The following is a 19,462-nucleotide window of genomic DNA, read 5'->3' on the forward strand; positions in this document are numbered from 1 at the left end:
TCACTGCTACTCAACAAGGACATAGCTCATGCCCAGAACAGGGAAAAGTTATGAAGTCCCACTGGAACCACACAGCTCTGCCTTGCATTGCATTCTGCAGGGCCAAGTTCCCAGTCCCCCAGGGGGCTGTGACAGCCATGCCACATTGGTTGCTTTGAGTCTCCAGGGCCCCACCCCGGCCGACTCACTCTGTGCTGCCTTGAAACCCACTCAGTCCAGTGTCTGCTGGATGGACCCTCCCTGCTAGTTCTTCTTGATCCTCCCCTCCTTGCTGTGGGGTAAACAGTTGTGTTGGCAAACCCACCTGGCAACACATGGGGACCCCCAGGGATCCAAGTACTATCATACCTGGGGAGGCTGTCAGGGCTGCATGCTCAGGGCCGGGGTGTCCAGTACAGAAAGAAAGGGTACGCTCCAGCTCAGGATGGATGGCGGAGGGAGACATTGTAGAGTGAGAAAGAAAAAGCCCAGAGACAAGAGAAGAAGAGGAAGCAGTTCCCAAAATAAAACACAGGAGCAGTCGGCAAGCGGGGTGACCTGGCCCATCAAGGGGACCTGGGCTTGAGGGCATGGGGATCACCCCCAAAATATGCCACTTTGGCATAAGGATTATTTGAGCTGAAGGCAATTGAGAAAAAGCAGGCAGGATGAGCTTTCTGCCCTTTCCCTTTCTGCCTGAAAAACAGGGTGTATATTTCCTTGTGAAGCCCCCTCACCTTGCCCATACCAGGAAGGAGAGAATGGCCTTATCACTGGAGAGAGATGGAACCAAGAAGCATCTACACAGACAAGCCTTATTAAATAGCCCTATCTACCATAGTGTCCCCCATATGTTTACCTTCCCACAGCTTACCACCCTTAAAAAGTCCAGAAACCACTTTCCTTTGCCTTATCACTTCTCTACAAATTTATCGTCCTTTGTTAGTATGGTATAAAGCCATCAAGTCTGCTTGGGTTTCTCTTCTATGAAGCACCACCACCTCCCCCATGCCAGGTAACACTTTTAAGGAGTCACGCTGAACCTATCCTGGTTTAGGGGTCCACTCGATTTGAAAAACAAACATAAAACTTTTAACATCAAATAAAACGTGTATGTCTTTTCTCTGTTTTGTTTTTGTTTGTTTGTTTTTGTTTCTGTCGTTTTGAGACAGAGTCTCACTCTGTTGCCCAGTCTGGAGTGCAATGGCACAATCTCGGTTCACTGCAACCTCCGCCTCCCAAGTTCAAGCAAGTCTCCTGCCTCACCCTCCCAAGTAGCTGTGATTCCAGGCATGTACCACTATACCTGACTAATTTTTGTATTTTTAATAGAGATAGAGTTTCACCATGTCTGGCAGGCTGGTCTTGAACTTCTGACGTCAAGTGATTGGCCTGCCTTGGCCTCCCAAAGTGCTGGGATTCCAGGCATGAGCCACTGCACCCAGTCCTTTTCTCCTGTTAATCTGTCATTTGTCCAATTATTTTGCAGACCCAGCTACTGAACCTAAGAGGGTAGGGAATACTTTTTCCTCCCCTACAAAGGCCCCATGTGGTCCACTGCATCCAACGGATGAAAACTGAATAAGGGGGGAGCACTATTAACTATTGAGGAGAAGCAGTTACTAGAGACAGAAGGAGGGGATAAAGAATGAGCAGTAGAATAAAAAGATGGCTGTGTGTAGGGTCCTCTTCTGTGTTGAGAAGTGAGGTATAACAAAGCCACAAATTCATCCCTACAAAGCCTGGCATTTCCTCACTCAATATATCAGGGAGCCTGGTTCTCGGCGCCTTCTGTTTATAGGTTAGGGTTAACGTCTGACAACAATCAGCATTTCTCTAGGATCAATAGCCATCTTTTTGGTGTGTTCTGCCAGGAGACATTGGCCAAGTAAGCTGAGGTCTGCACCAGCCAATAGGCATGGAGGCTGGACCAGGAGCCAGCAGGGCAGGCACAATGTCCTAACACCTGAGCCCAGTAGGGGATGGACTAAGGGGAGGGCACCAACAAGTCCTGGCAGACATCAGAAGGGTGTCTACCAGGCCCACCCGGCCTACCCGGCCTCCACCCCAAGGTTGGACTGTCCTGACCCCCTCAAAGAAGGCCTTGCTCCTCCAGCCTCTGGGAGTACTGTCATTGGATAGCCTTCAGCCTCAGCTTCTGCAGAGAGCACCTCACCCAAGGTGGTGAGGTCCCGGGTGGCCCAATCCCCACACTGGTCTGTGCAGGGGTCTGAGGTCTGACTATCCTGACCCAGCTTGGGATAACTGCAGCTCCAGAGCTCCCGCGGGGCTGGCTGAGCTGTTGTTGAGCCTGCACTACAGGATCGACCTCTCCCTTTCCCACTGTCTTCATTCTGCTCCTCTTCACAGGGCGTGATCCCAAATAGACATCCTGTGCACCAAACCCTGGCTCAGGGCCTGCGTTCTGGGGAAACCAAGATATTACCATAGGCTGCTAATTTCTCCCATCTGAGATGTGCTGCGGTGGGGATGAGGGGGGGAATTCAAAACATAGAAAAACTTCAAAGATTTTTTTTTTTATATCTCTCTTTTTTAAAAGTTAAAAATTTGGGGCAACTTTGAGAATGGTAAAGAAACCAAATCTTTGTCAGTGTTTGTACTTGCTTTGTAAGGATAATTTTTTTTTTTAAATTTTGTCAACACATCTCTGCTGGCAGGAATGTAGGACAATATTTCTGTTTAGTCTGTGGGCTCGTAGCTAATGGGTTAAAATTTCTATGCGACTGTCATCCAGGTTATAGGTTTGGCTGGGTGAGGTATAGCTTCTATCAGGGAAAAGAGTGTCTCCAAAACAAAGGGATCACACATAGGACACTCCCCCAAGGAGGATGTGATAAAGTGTAGAGGTAAATGAAGTACTTAAGTACGTATTTAACTATTGAAATGAAAGACTTCCCCCTGGCTAAGAGGTAGCCCTATTTCCTAGACTGACTTGATCTTGAGCTTCCAGAGCCCCTAAGGACACGGACTGCGCCCTCTGCTGGAGGGAAGGCACCACCAGCCCACACTATGGGGGCCCAAGGGCGTTGTGGCTCAACCTGTAAACTCAGCACTTTGAGGCCAAGGTAGGAAGATGGTTTGAGCCCAAGAGTTCGAGACCAGCCTGGGCAACATAGCAGGACACCATCTCTACAAAACTAAAAAAAAAAAAAAAAAAGAAAAGCCAGGTGTGGCAGCACATGCCTGTAATCCTAGCTACTCAAGAGGCTGAGATGGGAGGATCACTTGGGCCCAGGAGGTTGAGGCTATAGTGAGAAATGATCATGTAACTACACTCCAGCCTGGGTGACAGAGCGAGACCCTGTCTCAAAATAACAATAATAATAATAAAGTAAAACATAATTTTTAAACATTTTTTAAAGAAAGGGGAAAAAAGGACACAAGGACAGAGGGGCATAGACCCTCCAACTGAAGTGACTGCCAGAGCTGAACAGCACAGCAACGTAACAGTGCTCCAAGACTCAGACCTCAGAAAGCCCAGAGTCCTCCAGGAAGGACCCAGACACAGAGCAAAGGTCTTCATGGGTAGAGTCTGACTGAGGGGTCTCAGGGCAGGCAGGGCCCACTGACCCTGTGCCTAGAAGCACGCTGCCCCACCCTGTGGAGTCCTGCACAAGTGGACTCTGTGGCCCTTAGTGTCTCCAAACCTGTTTCCTCATCTGCAAAGTGGTTCTTCCATTTACCTCACAGAGATGCTGTGGTCAATAATGCCTTTTTTTTTTTTTTTTTTTTTTTTTTTTTTGAGACAGAGTCTCATTCTGTCGCCCAGGCTGCAGTGCAGTGGTGCCATCTCGGCTCACTGCAACCTCCACCTCCCAGGTTCGAGCAATTCTCCCACCTCAGCCTCCCGAGTAGCTGGGATTACAGGCACCGGCCATCATGCCCAGCTGATTTTTGTATTTTTGTAGAGATGGGGTTTCACCATGTTGGCCAGGCTGGTCTTGAACTCCTGACCTCAGGTGATCCGCCTGCCTCGGCCTCCCAAAGTGTTGGGATTACAGGCGTGAGCCACTGAGCCAGGCAATAATGCATATTTTTCAAAAACAGCATTTAACAGTGGGCATGTGACAAATGTCAGTTTTCCTTTACTGGGATTTTCCACATGATCTGTGTATTGGTGAGGAACCTCTTAATTGAAAGTGACAGAAACCCAGCATGTAGTAGCTTAGGCGCAAACCGGATTAATGGGCTAGGTCAGGAAGGGCTAAGAGGAACTGGCTGTGAGGATGCTGGGTAGGAACTCAGTGCTGCCAGTACTCTGTTCCCATCACTTGTGTCCTCCGCCTCCCATGGAGCTTCTTTCTCTCCACCAGGCTTCTGCTCCTTGCAGGGACAGTGACTCCTGGAGACTCCAGGCCCACAGGCTAGTCCTTGAAAAACCAGAGAGGAAAAGTCTCGGTTTCCCTTGTTGGATCTGATCAATCCTAGGAGGAAGGACCCTGGTTGGCCCAGCCTGGACCCTGTCAGAGCAGGCTGCTCCCAGAAAGGGGAAGCAGGGACCCAAAGCAGCCTGTCGCCTGTGGCTCCCCTAAGTCCCCCACTGCAAGAGGCACTGTCCTAACCCCCATCCCTCCTATATCTGAAGATTCTCCAGCAGATAATTGTTGCCTTTCCCAGAAAAATAGGCCAGGACTCCAGATGGGGTCCGATGTTCGCCTAAGGCCACACAGAGCCCACTCCTAGGTTCTGGGACCGGGGTGTACACACCCACGACACACAAACTTGCCTGTGTATGCCCTGCACACAACCAGAACCTTCCTTTAAACACATGCTTTGGAAAGAGCAAGGCACTCAGATCTTTCAATATTCAACCCCCCAACCCCACGGATTATATTCCTTTGCATCTCTGAATTTTAAATGTTAATCAATGAGGAAATAGAATTCACCTAAAATTCTGCTTTGGCTACTCACCTCCTGTATTTTATTAGTACTTTTCAAAATACAGTCTTCGGGGAGGAAAAACACCTCCCACCAATGGGCTCACCACACTGAACTTGAACAAGGTACGCAGGGTCCTTCAGTAAGAGATGGTTGGGATGACCCCAGCAGCAGATGGGTAAGTCGAGGCACAGCAGGGCAGGGGCATGGTGGCCGATTGCCGGTGGCCCCTGCGCAGGTTATGAGCCTTGTGTCCTGTTGTGGGTTCTGGCTTCAGCACTTTATATTCTGCTGCGGTGGGAACAGCCTAAGAACAGGGCCCGCCCAGAAACTTGGAGGTGGTCAGTGCAGATCCCTCTGGCCCCAAAGCCCTCACCCAGGGGTGGCCTGGCCTGGCCTGACTGCCCCCAACCCCAGGCAGCGGTGGAGGAGAGGGATGTCACACAGCGCAAACGCCAGGGGGAGCACAGGAGTGGGGAGGGCAACCAGGGATGAAGCAGAGTGGAGTGCGCAGGCCTCGCGTCTCCTCCCCCAGGGCAGGTGGCCAAGCTCAGAGATTTCCTGGGTGATTAGGGGGAGGGGCGCGAAAACGCCCCTTGCTGCCACCTGCTTCTTGTTGCCAGAGCAGGAACCCAGGTTGGGGCTTGGGGAGCAAATGAGGCTGGGACAGAGCACGGGGCAGTCAGATGGGGTGAGGCGAACAAAGGCCTCTCTCTGCGAGAGAAATCCCGACTGGCTGCGGGGCGCACTCAGGCCACAATGGGGCTTTCTCCGGCCACAGGCGGCCCGGCCAGCCCGAGGGCAAGGCAGGGCGTCTGCGCTGCCGCGGGCCAGGCGACACCGCTTCCGCGAGAGAAGAGCAGCTCCCGTGCCGGGGCCGGAGCCGGGGCCGGGGCCGGGGCCGGGGCTCCGAGGCAGGACCAAGGGCGCGGACGGCCGGCAGGGCCGGTGAGATAGGCCGAGCACCCCCAGCCCCAGCCCCCAGCCCAGCCCCGCCCGGCCCAACCGGCCCTGCCCCGCCGTCTCCATGGCTACCGTGACCTCAGCGCCTGGACGGGGAGGGAGAGGCTGAGCCGGTTGCTACGCGACGGCCCAGTGACGTCAGGCAATTGAGTTTGGTTCCCAAGGCAACTGGCCGGGCAGCTGGGCCGGGAACTATTTGTGTCTGTCCCCAGAGGGGCTGCGGAGCCTCCAGGGTCTGGCGCAGCTGAGGAAATGCACTCCTGGCCCGGGGCAGGCGGGGGCCGGGACACAGAGGCCCTTTCAGCCCCGGGAGGCCGCGGGCCCGGGCGGGGCGGGGCGGCACCCTGCAGGAGGACGCCCGGCCTTCTCCCTACTTCTGCCTAGGAGGCCCCTGGCCCGCCGGGCTTTGTCCTATTTATAAACGTGCTCCTGAGTAAACTCCCTGAAGAAAGGGGCCTCTGTGCGTAGCAGCCCGGCCCACAGCGCCGCCCTCGGCGCACAGTAGGCGCTCAGCACGGCCTTCTCATGGGACTGAGGACAAGCACCAATCCTTGGGAGCTGCCAGGTGCCTCTAGCACCCAGAACTCCTGACATCGAGCGCCTGGACACCTGTTCGCGGCGCCCTGTGAGCTGATGGGCTACATAACCTCTGGGCCGCAATGCTAGAATAAAATGCGTGGCCACTTGTTCCAAAACGATGGAGGGACGGTGTGGGAAACAGGCCCCAGCCCTGTCGACTGAGGGTGAATGCACGAGTGAAAGTGACAATACAAGGGTAAACTGAGGCAGGCGGCATCAGCCATAGAGGAGAGAGGATAAGGTTCCAACCTGGGGCGTAAGAGGAACAAGATGCGACAGGAGCAGAAGGACCATTAGGTGTGCAAAGATAAAGCAGAGACCTAAATTTGGGTCTGAGAGCTAGCCCAGGCCTGCCAGTGGCAGTGGCTCAAGACGTGGGGCGCAGGGACTGGGTCTCAGACCCAGTGATGCCATCCACCCAGGCTTCTCCCAGGCTCCTCCCCTGGGCACTCTGTCACTACAGGGTGACATCCAGGCCCCTCACGATCTGTCTCCAGGGAGCCACCACCTCCCCCAGCCCAACAGGCCAAGCACTGACATCCAAACCAACTCCCTGCCCGGAAGGCAGGGCATGCTTTGTCTGTCTGGCCCAGGGAGGCATCTGCCCATCCGTGTAAACCGCAGCGTCGCTCCTCAACAGTCAGCGACTGCCTTCTGACAGCCTGACCAGAGGCTCTGCGTGCGGGAGGCTTCTGGTATCTCTGAAAGAGCGGCTCCAGCCTGGCTTCCAGGGCAGGGACTCTCCACTGCCAGATCTGCAGACTCTCCACTACCAGAGCACCTACTGCAGTTGGGAAAAGCCTCAGATCTATGTCCTCTCCTCTCTGGGTGGAGCAGGCACCATGATCCCTGTTTCATGCACAAGGACATTGATGCTCAGGGACTACAGGACTCGTCCAAGGATGCATCCGAGCCCACGTCCCACCTAGGTTCCCCAGTCTCTCCCAGACAATCCCTCAGAAAACAGTCCTCGGCCCCAGGAACCAGAGCTGCTGACCAGGCCCAGCTACGTAATTTGTGGAGCCCAGTGCAAATTGAAAATTTGAGGCCCTTTGTTAAAAAATTAAGAGGAGGCTGGGCACGGTGGCTCACATCTGTAATCCCAGCACTTTGGGAGGCCAAGGCAGGCAGATCACTTGAGTCCTGGAGTTCAAGACCAGCCTGGCCAACGTGTCGAAACCCTGTCTCTACTAAAAATACAAAAATTACCAAGGCATGGTGGCTGGTGCTTGTAATCCCAGCTACTTGGGAGGCTGAGGCAGGGAGAATTGCATGAACCCAGGTGGCAGAAGATGCAGTGAGTTGAGATTGTGCCACTGCACTCCAGCCTGGGCGACAGAAGGAGACTCTGTCAAAAAAAAAAAAAAAAAATTATGAAGAGGCTGGGTGTAGTGGCTTATCCCAGCACTTTGGGAGGCCGAGGCGGACGGATCACCTGAGGTCAGCAGTTGGAGACCAGCCTGGCCAACATGGTGAAATCCAGTCTCTACTAAAAATACAAAAATTAGCCAAGTGTGGTGGTGCATGCCTGTAATACCAGCTACTTGGGAGGCTGAGGCAGGAGAATCGCTTTAACCCTAGACGCAGAGGTTGCAGTGAGCCAACATCATGCCACTGTACTCCAGCCTGGGCGACTGAGTGAGACTCTATCTCAAAAAAAAAAAAAAAAAAAGAAGAAGGATTTCAAGACAATGTCAAGAGACCATCAAACTAAGGATGGGACCCATGTGACTGCACAGGTCATACGCTCATGAAGCTGGCCAGGATGGCAAGTCCAGGACGCCAAGCCAGCCTCCTTCCTGGGTACCGTCCACCTCTTCCCTTGCTCAAGATCCATCTAGTGGCCAGTTCCTGGGATTTCTCTGACCCGCCACTCCACGCAGGCTGGACATCCAGGGCGTCCTCAGAGAGGTCCACTAGATATTAAGGGACACTGCCCAGTACTTTCCCATCAAAGCCCAAGACCACAGAACACTTCCGGAAACGCTTCCAGAAATGCTCAATCCTGCCAGCACTGGAAGTTTGCCTGCCTATTTTCAGCTGAAGAACATTTGCTCTTGAAGAAAATGTAGCAGGGCCGTCTACCTAAGGTGAAACGTACCAACTGACAGATGAAAATCTGACACTGATCAACATTAAAACAATATATAAGAACAAAAGTCAAGGGCATGTTTGTGGCCTCCTAGAATCCACATCATGCCCATGATTTGTCTCACTCTGCCCTTGGAGAGCGAGGGGAGGGAACTTCTGCCTTGGCCCACCTGGGTTTGTCTGCCCTGGAGTCAGGCCACGCCTACTCCCCTTCCAGTCTCTGCTGGGGTCCCTACACGCTCTGTGCTCTCTTCCAGCTTGTCTGAATCCTGCCCTCCTGTCTGAGTGCCACGTGGTGGGCAGCTTGCTGGGCTGCCCAGATGCCCCACAGAACTGCAGGGCTGCTGGCTTCAGACAATATGGCCCTCCGCTGTCAGATCCCGCCAGAGATGGCCTCAACCAGAGGAAATGCCTCTCAAAAGCCCACATCTCCCTTTCTTGGGTTCACTCAATGACTGGTGAGCAGTGGCATCCTGATGAGTGACGAGGCAGGTGAAAAGGTCCAGCCCCCTTGCCCCAACTCAGGACAATAATACAAGACCCACTGGGTGCGGTGGCTCACGCCTGTAATCCCAGCACTTTGGGAGGTCAAGGCGGGTGGGTCACCTGGCAGGGTCAGGAGTTTGAGACCAGCCTGGCCAACATGGTGAAACCCCATCTCTACTAAAACTATGAAAATTAGCTGGGTGTGGTGGTGCGTGCCTGTAATCCCAGCTACTCGGGAGGCTAAGGCAGGAGAATCACTTGAACCCAGGAGGCAGAGGTTGTAATGAGCCAAAATTGTCCCACCACACTCCAGCCTGGGTGACAGAGTGAGACTCTGTCTCAAATTTAAAAATAATAATAATAATAAAAGACCATCCCTGCTCCAGAGCTCCCCTTGGGGTCAGCAGGACCTTCCAAGTTCTCCCTCTGCCCCTCCTGCTGCCTTCCCCCAGAGATGCTGACCCCAGGAGCACTCCCTGATGAACCTCCTCCCTGACAGTCTCCCTCTCAGAGTTGGCTTTCTAGGAAAGCTGACCTGCCTCCACGAAGCCGCGTCTCCCCTACTTGGGGCACCTGTGGGCCCCTCCCACCTCTTCAAATGCCCTGTAACAGTCATCCATTCAGCAGATCCTCATTGAAGGCCTACTATGTGCCAGATGCTGTTCTGGGTGCTGACGGTAAAGCAAAACGAAGCAGACACCCCTCCCCTCATGGAGATCAGGCCTGCAGATGAGCAGGCAAAAAGCAACCAAAATTTAATGCAATGACATTAAACATCCTACCACAGAATGATACAACAGAGAATCTGACTGTAGCTGGCGGCACCTGCTTTAGATCACACTTTCTCTGGGTCAAGAAAGGTCTCTCTGAGGAGCCACGTCTGAATCAGAGGCCAGTTCCTCGACAAGTTGAGAGATGAACATTAACCAGGCAAGTTCAAAGGCTCTTGGGTGGGAAGGAAATTGAGGTGTTGGATTCAAAGGAACAAAAGGTAAATCGGAGTGAAGCTGATGACGGGAGATGAGGTGAGATGCAGGACCAGAGGGCTGGGGGGGTTGGCTCACGCTTGTAATCCCAGCACTTTGGGAGGCCAAGGAGGGCAGATCACTTGAGGTCAGGAATTCAAGACTAGCCTGGCCAACATGGTGAAACCTCATCTCTACTAAAAATACAAAAAAATTTAGCCAGGCATGGTGGCGCGTGCCTGTAGTCCCAGCTACTTGGGAGGCTGAGGCATGAGAATCACTTGAACCTGGGAGGCAGAAGTTATAGCAGTCCGAGATCATGCCTCTAGGTGACACCAGTGAGACTCTCTCAAAAAAAAAAAAAAAAAAAAAAAAAGAAGAAGAAGCAGGACCAGAAGATGCAGGGCCTTGAAGAAGAATCTAGAAGAATCTAGCTTTCTATTGTGAGTGAGGTGGGAGCGTCAGATGGTTCTAAGCAGGGCATCATGGAATCTTTTTTTTTTTCTTTTTGAGATGGAGTTTCGTTCTTGTTGCCCAGGCTGGAGTGCAATGACGCGATCTCAGCTCACCGCAACCTCCACCTCCCAGATTCAAGCCATTCTCCTGCCTCAGCCTCCTGAGTAGCTGGGATTACAGGCATGCACCACCACGCCCCGCTAATTTTGTATTTTTAGTAGAGATGGGGTTTCTCCATGTTGGTCAGGCTGTTCTGAAACGCTCGACCTCAGGTAATCCACAGACCTCAGCCTCCCAAAGTGCTGGGAATACAGGTGTGAGCCACCGCGCCCAGCCTGGAATCTTTACCTGTTTCAAGCCATCACTGGCCGTCAGACAGAGAATGAATTCATCACAAGAAATACCTGCTGTTTGGCACGTGAGCATTTCTGGAAGTATTTCTGGAAGTGTTCTGTGGAATGGCTGTAAGGTTTTGGGTTTTTGGTTTGTCTGTTTTTTGTTTGTTTGTTTGTTTGTTTTGGCCATTAGGTTTTTTGGTTTTGGGAGTGTTTTTAGAGATAGGGTCTCATGTTACCCAGGCTGGACTCAAACTCCTGGGTTCAAATGATTCTCCCAACTCAGCCTCCTGAGTAGCTGGGACACAGGCACGCTCCACTGCACGCGGCTGAACATTAGCTTTAACCTGCATTTGTGCAATATCCTGTCTGCTGTTTAGGGGCTAGAATCCAGCACTTGGACTTGTTTGGATCCCCCAAACTGCCTTGCTCTGAGTAGGTGTTCAATGAACATCTGAACATTCAATGAGTTAATGCTTCCGTTTTAGCTATGGTCTTCCGGGTTTTGTTTTGTTTTGTTTTGTTTACACAGAGTGTTACCCAGGCTTGAGTGCAGTGGCACAACCTCAGCTTACTACAACCTCTTCTTCCCGGGTTCAGGCGATTCTCCTGCCTCAGCCTCCCGAGTAGCTGGGGCTACAGGTGCCCACCACCATGCTGGGCTAAATTTTTTGTATGTTTAGTAGAGACAGGCCCTCACCATGTTGGCCAGGCTGGTCTGGAACTCCTGACCTCAAGTGATATTCCTGCCTCGGCCTCCCAAAGCACTGAGATTACAGACGTGACCCACTGTGCTAGGCCTGATCTTCTGGTCTTGTTTCTCAAAGTGTGGTCCTCAGACCAGCATCTGCACCAGCTGGGAGCTTGTAGGAAATGCAGAATCCGAGCCCCACCCAGGCCTACTAAATCAGAATCTGCCATTTAACAAGATCCCCAAGACATCCTAATGAATGGTAAAGTTTAAGAAGCACTTCTAGAGGGCAGAATAACTCAAGGGCCTCAGAGAAACCCGTCACAGACAGCAGGAAGGGGGCAGGGGTTAAAAGAGAGGCAGCCCTTAAGCCCAGCTGGGATGGAAGAAGATTTTGATTGGAGGTAAGAGAAGGTACATTCCAGGCTAAGACAAGGCTGGGAAGGAGGAGGCAAGTGTGAGGGTGGATGGCCAGTGGTCTGAAGCAGCCAGCCCCAGGCGCCAGCAAAATGAGGAGGTAGAAATTCCCAGAAAGGCAGGAGAGGCCAGCCACAGTGGCTCACGCCTGTAATCCCAGCAATTTGGGAGGCCAAAGCGGGTGGATCACCTGAGGTCAGGAGTTGGAGACCAGCCTGGCCAACATGGAGAAATCCAGTCTCTACTAAAAATACAAAAATTAGCTGGGGGTGGTGGCAGGCGCCTGTAATCCCAGCTACTGGGGAGGCTGAAGGAGAAGAATTGATTGAACCCGGGAGGCGGAGCTTACAGTGAGCCGAGATTGCAACACTGCACGCCAGCCTGGGAGATACAGCAAGACTCAGTCTCAAAAAAAAAAAGGCAGGAGAAAGCTCTCTTGGAGAGCAGCCCCTCAGATGGCCAAACAAGACTGGGAGTTAGGTGGCGTGAGGCTGAAAGCTGGCTCTGCCTCCCACTAGCTGAGTGACCTTGGGCAAGTTATCATACTTAACTCTCTGAGCCTCTACAAAGTGAGGATAATAATAGATGTGCCAGCTGTTGGGGGCGGGCAGGAAGATTAAATGAGATAACACATATAAAACGCTTGGCACAGGAGAAAGGTGGGGAGCGCTCAGTAAATGGTAACTGTGATGACGATTAAAGTGCGGGCTGGATTGGGAAGACCAGGAGGGGGCACTGAAGGCTTCTGAGACAGGGAGTACTGCAGCCCGTGTTTTAGGGAGATAAATCCAGCAGGAGCACCAGGGACAAGGACAGGGGGTTGGCCAGAGGCTGTGGGTAGATGGGAGGTTGGTGTAATGGGGTTGCGCAAGGTATTGAGAGGTGCTTTGGAGCTCAGAGAAGGGGAAGTAGCTGCCCTGGGGCAGAGGGAGGCTGGGGCAGGATGGCTCTGGGCTTCTAGGCTAGGAGATGAGCCGAGGGCAGGCAAGCTCCGGGAGAGACGTGCGGTGGGAAGTGTCTGGCTGGGGTACGGTGTGGAGGAGGGCTGCAGGGAACAGCAGAGAGGGGAGGTCTGAGGCATGGGAGGAGGATCAGGACCAGAGTCAGAGAAAACCTTCAGCAACAGGGGTTTGTGGATGCCTCAGGATAGGTGAGGCTGCTCCCAAGAAGGAGGTCCTGAGGGAGCAGTAGGTAAGCTCAGAGGCACACAGGGGACTCAGTTGGGGAGTCTCCCTTAAAAGTGGCCACTCTGAGTCACTGAGTATGAGAGGTGACTCACCTCTGGCAGAGAGGAGGCAGGTCAAGTAACAAAGCTGGTGCTTCCTGGGATGCTATCTATGGGCCAGTCCCTGGTTTGCAAATCCCTTCCGTGCATGAACTTATCTAAAGCCCTATGAGGTGGAGCTAGTACTGGCACTATCCCATACTGCAGATGGAGAAACCGAGGCCCAGTGCGGTGGGGGTTATTGCAGACTCTTCGGCCAGGACACAGGCATTTGGCTAAACCTAGTGTTTGTGGCAGGGTCTGTTCTGATTGGCTGATGCCTGTCCTACTGGTTAGTCAATGTTTTGAAGGTCACCCTGGTTACACAGCTGGATGGAGGAGGCGGAATCCCAACCAACCCCTGGGGCTGAAGCCCTGCTCTGAACCACGATCCTCTCTCCTTCTAGCGCCGCAGCGCACCTCAGGACAAGTAATGTGCGTCGAAGGGCTTTGGAAACTGTAAGGCACAGTATAAATAACAGTTTCCTTCATTCCACCTGGGCGGGAGAAGCCTGTTGAGGCCAAAGAAGTTGGGCCATGAGAAGGCAGAGGAAACGCTGCTGTGGGGAACCAGCATTCTCTCTGCTTACTCAACGGGGAAAGTGAGTCAGAAGGGAAGCCTCCCTGAGTGGAGCCCCATGGTCAGCCTCTGGGAGGTTCTCACGTGCCAGACGCCATCGGGCACTAACCAGGTTAGCCTAGACTTGTCCCCAGGGACCGTCCAGGCTCTCCTGCAACTGGCCACCAGGGGGCGCCGCTCCCCCAGCCTTCCTCTTACTGACCCTACCCGGCCGCCCTCAACCTGCTCGCGAGAAACCAGGCCTTGGAAGGAGTCCCGGGGAGCAGGCACCAGAGACTTTGAAAAGTGGCAAAGACGCGGGAGATGCTGAGTGGAGGTGGGAGTTCGTCCCTGCCCCACTGAGAGGGAGAGGGGAAGGGGGGACGGAAGCCTACATATACCCGTTTTCAATTCCCGAACCAGCCCTGCGGAGGAGCGCCTGTTCCCATTTTACAGATGAGGAATTCGAGGCCCAAAGATGTTGGGTAAGATCAAGAGGCTAGGGACACGCAGCGCTGGGTCATTTGCTTCTAACATCAGTTCCCAATGGCACCACAAGCAAATGCTAGCTCATTTGGCCCTGTCGCCTGGCGGGTCCCCCCCTCCCGCGCCCTCGTTGATCCTATGTTCTGAGTCGTGGCCAACACTACAACCTAGTCCCCCCACTGTGTTCCAGCAACAATTCCAGCAGCCCCTTCTCCAACCTGAACTTTCTGGAAGCCTGGACACCTGCTTCATTGTTCTCCAGGGACCCCCATCAGCCACCCACCCCACACCCTCCCCATCTGGGCAGAGCCGGGAGCCCCCTCTGCAGCCCTGGCCTGCTTAACATCCCTCCCCGACCCCAGGGACCCCGCGGGGTAGGCAGCAGCACGAATAAACAATGGGACATTTGAACCAGGAAGAGCCTGTGGTTGAGGCCAAAACAGCCACCAAGGTTTTCTCTAAGCTCCTACCAACTCCTTTTATGGCTTCTGGGCCTAGTTCCTTCTTCATAAAAAGTCAGAACTGGAAAAGACTTCGAGTCACTGGGTCCAGCCTGAGCCAACACTTTAATTTTCTACAGAAAAAACCCGTCGTGCCGCCTCCCCCGCTCCAGCCAGGTTTACAGCACCAGGATCGGGCCGGCAGCGTCCTGCACCGGAGGGAAATTCTAGCCCTGGGGCGGGTCCTGGGCATGTCCGCCCGGGGAGGCCCAGTCCCTGCACCTGTAAAATGGGGGGCGGGCCTAACCGTAGCTTCTTCAAAGGTCCCCCGCCCCCAGCTTGAGGTCCTGTATCTAGCCCCGGGGACCCGCCCTAACGAACATCTATTTCGGCCGCCTTGTCCAACCGTTTTCTTCCCTCTGCCGTGAGGGAAGCTCGCGTGTGTGGGCGCACGTGCGTGCAAGTGATCATGTGTGTGCAGGAGCCCGTGGCAGCCGGAGGCAACTTGGAACACGCGTCCGCGCCCGCGCCTGGGCCTGTGCGCGCCCCCGAGGTGCTGGCCTCCCCTCGCCAGCCAGGTGGCCGTGTGCAGCGCCGCGTGTGTCCCGCGTGTACCAGCCTGGGCCGCCCGCCCCTCGCGGCTGACAGCACGCGGTGCGCGGCATCCGGAACGTGGGAGCTTCTGGTTCCCAGTCCCGGGGACCAGCGCCCCCTCCCCGCCAAGGATTTTTTTCTGCTCCACGAGGCGCGCTCCCGGGTGGGGGCCGAGAGCAGCCCAGCCCGGGCCGGCCTCCTAGGGCGGTGAGTCTGCCCGGAGCGCGCCGCCCCCACCCAGGCGCCCCGATGGGTTTTTCCATGACTGCATCCGGCCTCGGGCCGCCTTTGTTCCCGCCGTCCCCGGCCTGCCCGCGGGGCGGCCCGCCTCTCCCTGAGCGCCGGGGATTTTCCAGGGCTCAATTGGAGCACTGGCGAGCCGCCTCCCCGCCCCCAGCCTCCCGCGCCCCGACTGCCCCGAGTCCTGTTTCGGGGAGCCTAGCCCTCTCTAGACGCGCCGCTCGCTCCCCTGTCCCCGCCTCCAGGACCTGCGTCCTCCCAGCCCCACATTTGTGCGCAAAGTTGACGATCACCAGGCCCGCGCGCTTCGGCATTTCGCGAAGGCGCTGCCCGCGCCCTGAGTCCCTCCCTGGGGCTGCACTTTGGAAAGGACGGAGGTCTCATCTGCTTCGCAGTTGCAAAAGGCCTCACGTTTTCACCAAGGGGCAGGTGGTACAGTTGGGGCCCTGGGAGGCCTGGCCCACCGCGGAGCGGGAACCGGAGCGCGCGCGCGCGCCCGGGAGATCTCCGTGTGATCAGCGCGCGCGGCAGCTCCCTGGCGGAAACACCTCCCACTTCCACTGGAGAGTGGGCTCACCCGCGGGCGTAAAGTGACACAGCTGGGGGACGACTCCGTGCTCCCCAATCCCGTCCCCGCTGTTAGTAAGGAAGTGGAGATAAACCGAAAAGGGGCCTTGGAGAAAGCAGCAGGGCGGGGTGAGGGAGTTGGGAGGGATTATTTGAGAGCGTGAGGTCAGGCTCAGAGCCCCAGGTCCCTCTCAGATCCCCCGTGCCCGTGAGAACTACGCGTACGCCACCGATCCTGCCCGCGCGGGGTTGAGTTCCGTTTGTGTCTCCGCGCTCTGCGACTCTGCGCGCCTGGGGGCCTCCCAGCTATTGCCTGGCTATTCTGGCGGGAAAAGTGTAAGAAACGCTGTTCGCCCTGCAGGAGAAGCCAGACTCGCAGGGGTGCTTCAGGCTGGGGAAGGGTGCCTGCCTCTGTGGGGTTTTTGGAATCCCAGGTGGCGCCCTTCCTACAGCCCGGCAGAAGGCAGCCATGCCTTGAGGTGGGGAAAGATCTGGAGGTGCGGGTGGGAGGAGGACGGAGCAGGAGGGACACCCGGATCCGCAGAGAGTCAGAGGCCCGGCGCTGTCTTGCTGTGCCAGGTGGGAGGGAACGCCCCGTCGGCCCTTTGAGCGCCAGCTCCCTGGCCTAACCAGTCATGAGGGAACCCGCAGGCCGCTCTGGAAGGGCCCTTCCTCCAGGTGTCCTCTTGATCAGCTTTCCCTGCTCTTTAAGGTGTCCCTGTGTCTTTACCCCCTCCCCTCTCCACCCTCTTATTTGCTCTCAGAGGCAGCACACCAGCCCCCATCCCCAACCATCCGAGGATGAGAAAGTCTTGGTCCTGGCCGGGCGCAGTGGCTCATGCCTGTAATCCCAGCACTTTGGGAGTCCGAGACGGGCGGATCACGAGATTAGGAGTTGGAGACCAGTCTGGCCAACATAGTGAAACTCTGTCTCTACCGAAAATACAAAAAATTAGTCGGGTGTGGTGGTGGGCACCTATAATCCCACTACTCGGGAGGCTGAGACAGGAGAATCGCGTGAACCAGGGAGGCAGAGGTTACAATGAGCCGAGATCGCGCCATTGCACTCCACCCCGGTGACAGTGCGAGACTCGTCTCTAAATAAATAAACAAAATAGGGCCGCGCGCGGTGGCTCACGCCTGTGATCCCAGCACTTTGGGAGACCGGGGCGGGCTGATCACGAGGTCAGGAGTTGGAGACCAGCCTGACCAACATGGAGAAACCTTGTCTCTACTAAAAATACAAAATTAACCGGGTATGGTGGCGCATGCCTATAATTCCAGCTACTCGGCGGGAGAATCGCTTGAACCCTGGAGGCGGAGGTTGCAGTGAGCCAAGATCGCGCCATTGTACTCCAGCCTGGGCAACAAGAGCGAAACTCCCTCTAAAAAAATTAATAATAATAACAATAGGCCGGGCGCGGTGGCTCAAGCTTGTAATCCCAGCACTTTGGGAGGCCGAGACGGGCGGATCACGAGGTCAGGAGATCGAGACCATCCTGGCTAACACGGTGAAACCCCGTCTCTACTAAAAAATACGAAAAACTAGCCGGGCGAGGTGGCGGGTGCCTGTAGTCCTAGCTACTCCAGAGGCTGAGGCAGGAGAATGGCGTGAACCCGGGAGGCGGAGCTTGCAGTGAGTTGAGATCTGGCCACTGCACTCCAGCCTGGGTGACAGAGCGAGACTCCGTCTCAAAAAAAAAAAAAAATAATAATAATAGTAGGCCGGGCGCGGCGGCTCAGACCTGTAATCCCAGCACTTTGGGAGGCCGAGGCGGGCGGATCACGAGGTCAGGAGATCGAGACCATCCTGGCTAACACGGTGAAACCCCGTCTCTACTAAAAATACAAAAAATTAGCCGGGGGTGGTGGCGGGCGCCTGTAGTCCCAGCTACTCGGATATTCGGAGGCGAGGCAGGAGAATGGCATGAACCTGGGAGGCGGAGCTTGCAGTGAGCGGAGATCGCGCCACTGCACTCCAGCCTGGGCGACAAAGAGAGACTACCTTTCAAAAAATAATAATAATAATAATAATAATAATAAATTAATTAAAGGAATAAAAAAATAAATCCTTGATCCCACACCTGGGTTCCCTGCTGCTCACAGGATAACTCAGATGCCCTTTGCCCTTGTAGAATTAGTGGGAGATTCCAGAAGCAGAGGCACAGCCCCTGGCTGGGACTCAGCCCTCCCATTAAGGGGAACTTTAACTGAGACACCTGCTTCCCTCCTCCATCAGTCCCCAGAACAACATGGCGACAGAGGCCTTCAAGGTGCACAACTCCTCACCTAGTATGCCGACTGATATTGACTAGACCGGTCAGACAAGCACGGCCTCCTTAGACTCACCTAAATATCTTGGGGTAAGCAGGATGCCATCCAGTTCCCAAAATGATAGCACTTTGGCATCTCCTTTCTTCTTCCTACGCCTTGCACAGGGGAGTAAGTCATGTTTAAGATCTAGTCAATTCCAGTGGTGCCAATGGTAATGGTGCCAATTCAAGTGGTGTCAGAGGGTTTCTACCTGTCCTCCCTGGCCAGGGCCAGCCTTGGGGCAGCAGGAGAGAAAAAGAGCCTGTTGGCAGGTGCTTGGTCCCAGGTGTGACTCCCATAAGGGGGCAAACATCAAAGGTTCTGTCACTCAGAGATGAGGTGATTGCACCACTAAATCCTATTTGTTGTTCCCTTCAATCTCCACGTCCTTGCTCAGGCTGAGAATATTCTATTTTTGTTTTGGAGACAAGATTGCACTCTGTTGTCCAGGCTGGAGTGCAGTGGTGCAATCACCTCCCTGAAGCCTCAACTTCCTGGGCTCAAGTCGTCCTCCTGCCTCAACCTCCCGAATAGCTGGAACTACAGGTGCATGCCACCACACCCAGCTAATGTTTTGGATTTTTAGCAGAGATGGGTCTCGCTGTGTTGCCCAGGCTGGTCTCAAACTCCTGAGCTCAAATAATCTTCCAGGCTTGGCCTCCCAAAGTGCTAGGATTACAAGTGCAATCTTAAATCCTGGCCTGAAGCATTATTCCTCTTCATCACCTCTCACTTACTCAAACATACACTTTCCAGAACTTTCCTTCTAGTCAGAATGTTTTCTCCTCCCTTTAAAGGCAGAGTTTGGGAGAGCAGAAACAAAAAGGAATGCTTTGATCTTGATACATTCTAAAAATGGATTAAACTTCCAATAGTGATAGCAAACACTTAGTATTTGCTATTTTCCAGGCTGTTCACATATATTAATTCATTTAACCCACATAGCGACTCTGGGAAGTGGGCACCATTATCACTTCCATCTTATAAATGAGAAAACAGGCACAAGAAGTGAAGCGATCTGTCCAAGGTCACACAGGCAGAGGCTCAGCTGGGCGTTGACCGCGGCAGCCTGGCCCAGAGCCTGTGCTCCTATACTGTGCTTGTAAAGTTTTGCACAGGCAGACCCAGGAAGTGGTGT

General features: G+C 54.3%; 1 protein-coding gene and 1 long non-coding RNA gene across 2 annotated transcripts; one reads left to right on the plus strand and one right to left on the minus strand.

Moving 5' to 3' along the window:
- Positions 1–4,049: 4,049 nt before the first annotated feature.
- On the minus strand, positions 4,050–5,937 carry LOC139357238 (uncharacterized). Its single transcript, XM_071073539.1, has 2 exons — positions 4,912–5,937; positions 4,050–4,370 (listed from the first exon to the last, which is right to left on the minus strand). The coding sequence occupies exon 1, from the start codon at positions 5,905–5,907 to the stop codon at positions 5,251–5,253; it is 657 nt and encodes a 218-aa protein (XP_070929640.1). The 5' UTR covers positions 5,908–5,937; the 3' UTR covers positions 4,050–4,370; positions 4,912–5,250.
- A 7,629-nt stretch (positions 5,938–13,566) lies between these two features.
- LOC139357239 (uncharacterized) lies at positions 13,567–14,836 on the plus strand. The gene is made up of 3 exons (XR_011610130.1): positions 13,567–14,021; positions 14,108–14,169; positions 14,361–14,836. It is a non-coding gene; the product is annotated as an uncharacterized lncRNA (long non-coding RNA).
- Positions 14,837–19,462: the final 4,626 nt, after the last annotated feature.

This window comes from Macaca nemestrina, chromosome 11, assembly GCF_043159975.1.
Source record: "Macaca nemestrina isolate mMacNem1 chromosome 11, mMacNem.hap1, whole genome shotgun sequence".
NCBI classification, from domain to species: domain Eukaryota; kingdom Metazoa; phylum Chordata; class Mammalia; order Primates; family Cercopithecidae; genus Macaca; species Macaca nemestrina.

Coding starts and splice junctions, on each gene's coding strand:
- LOC139357238 (XM_071073539.1), bottom strand. CDS start 5,907: ATGGAGACGGCGGGGCAGGGCCGGTTGGGCCGGGCGGGGCTGGGCTGG.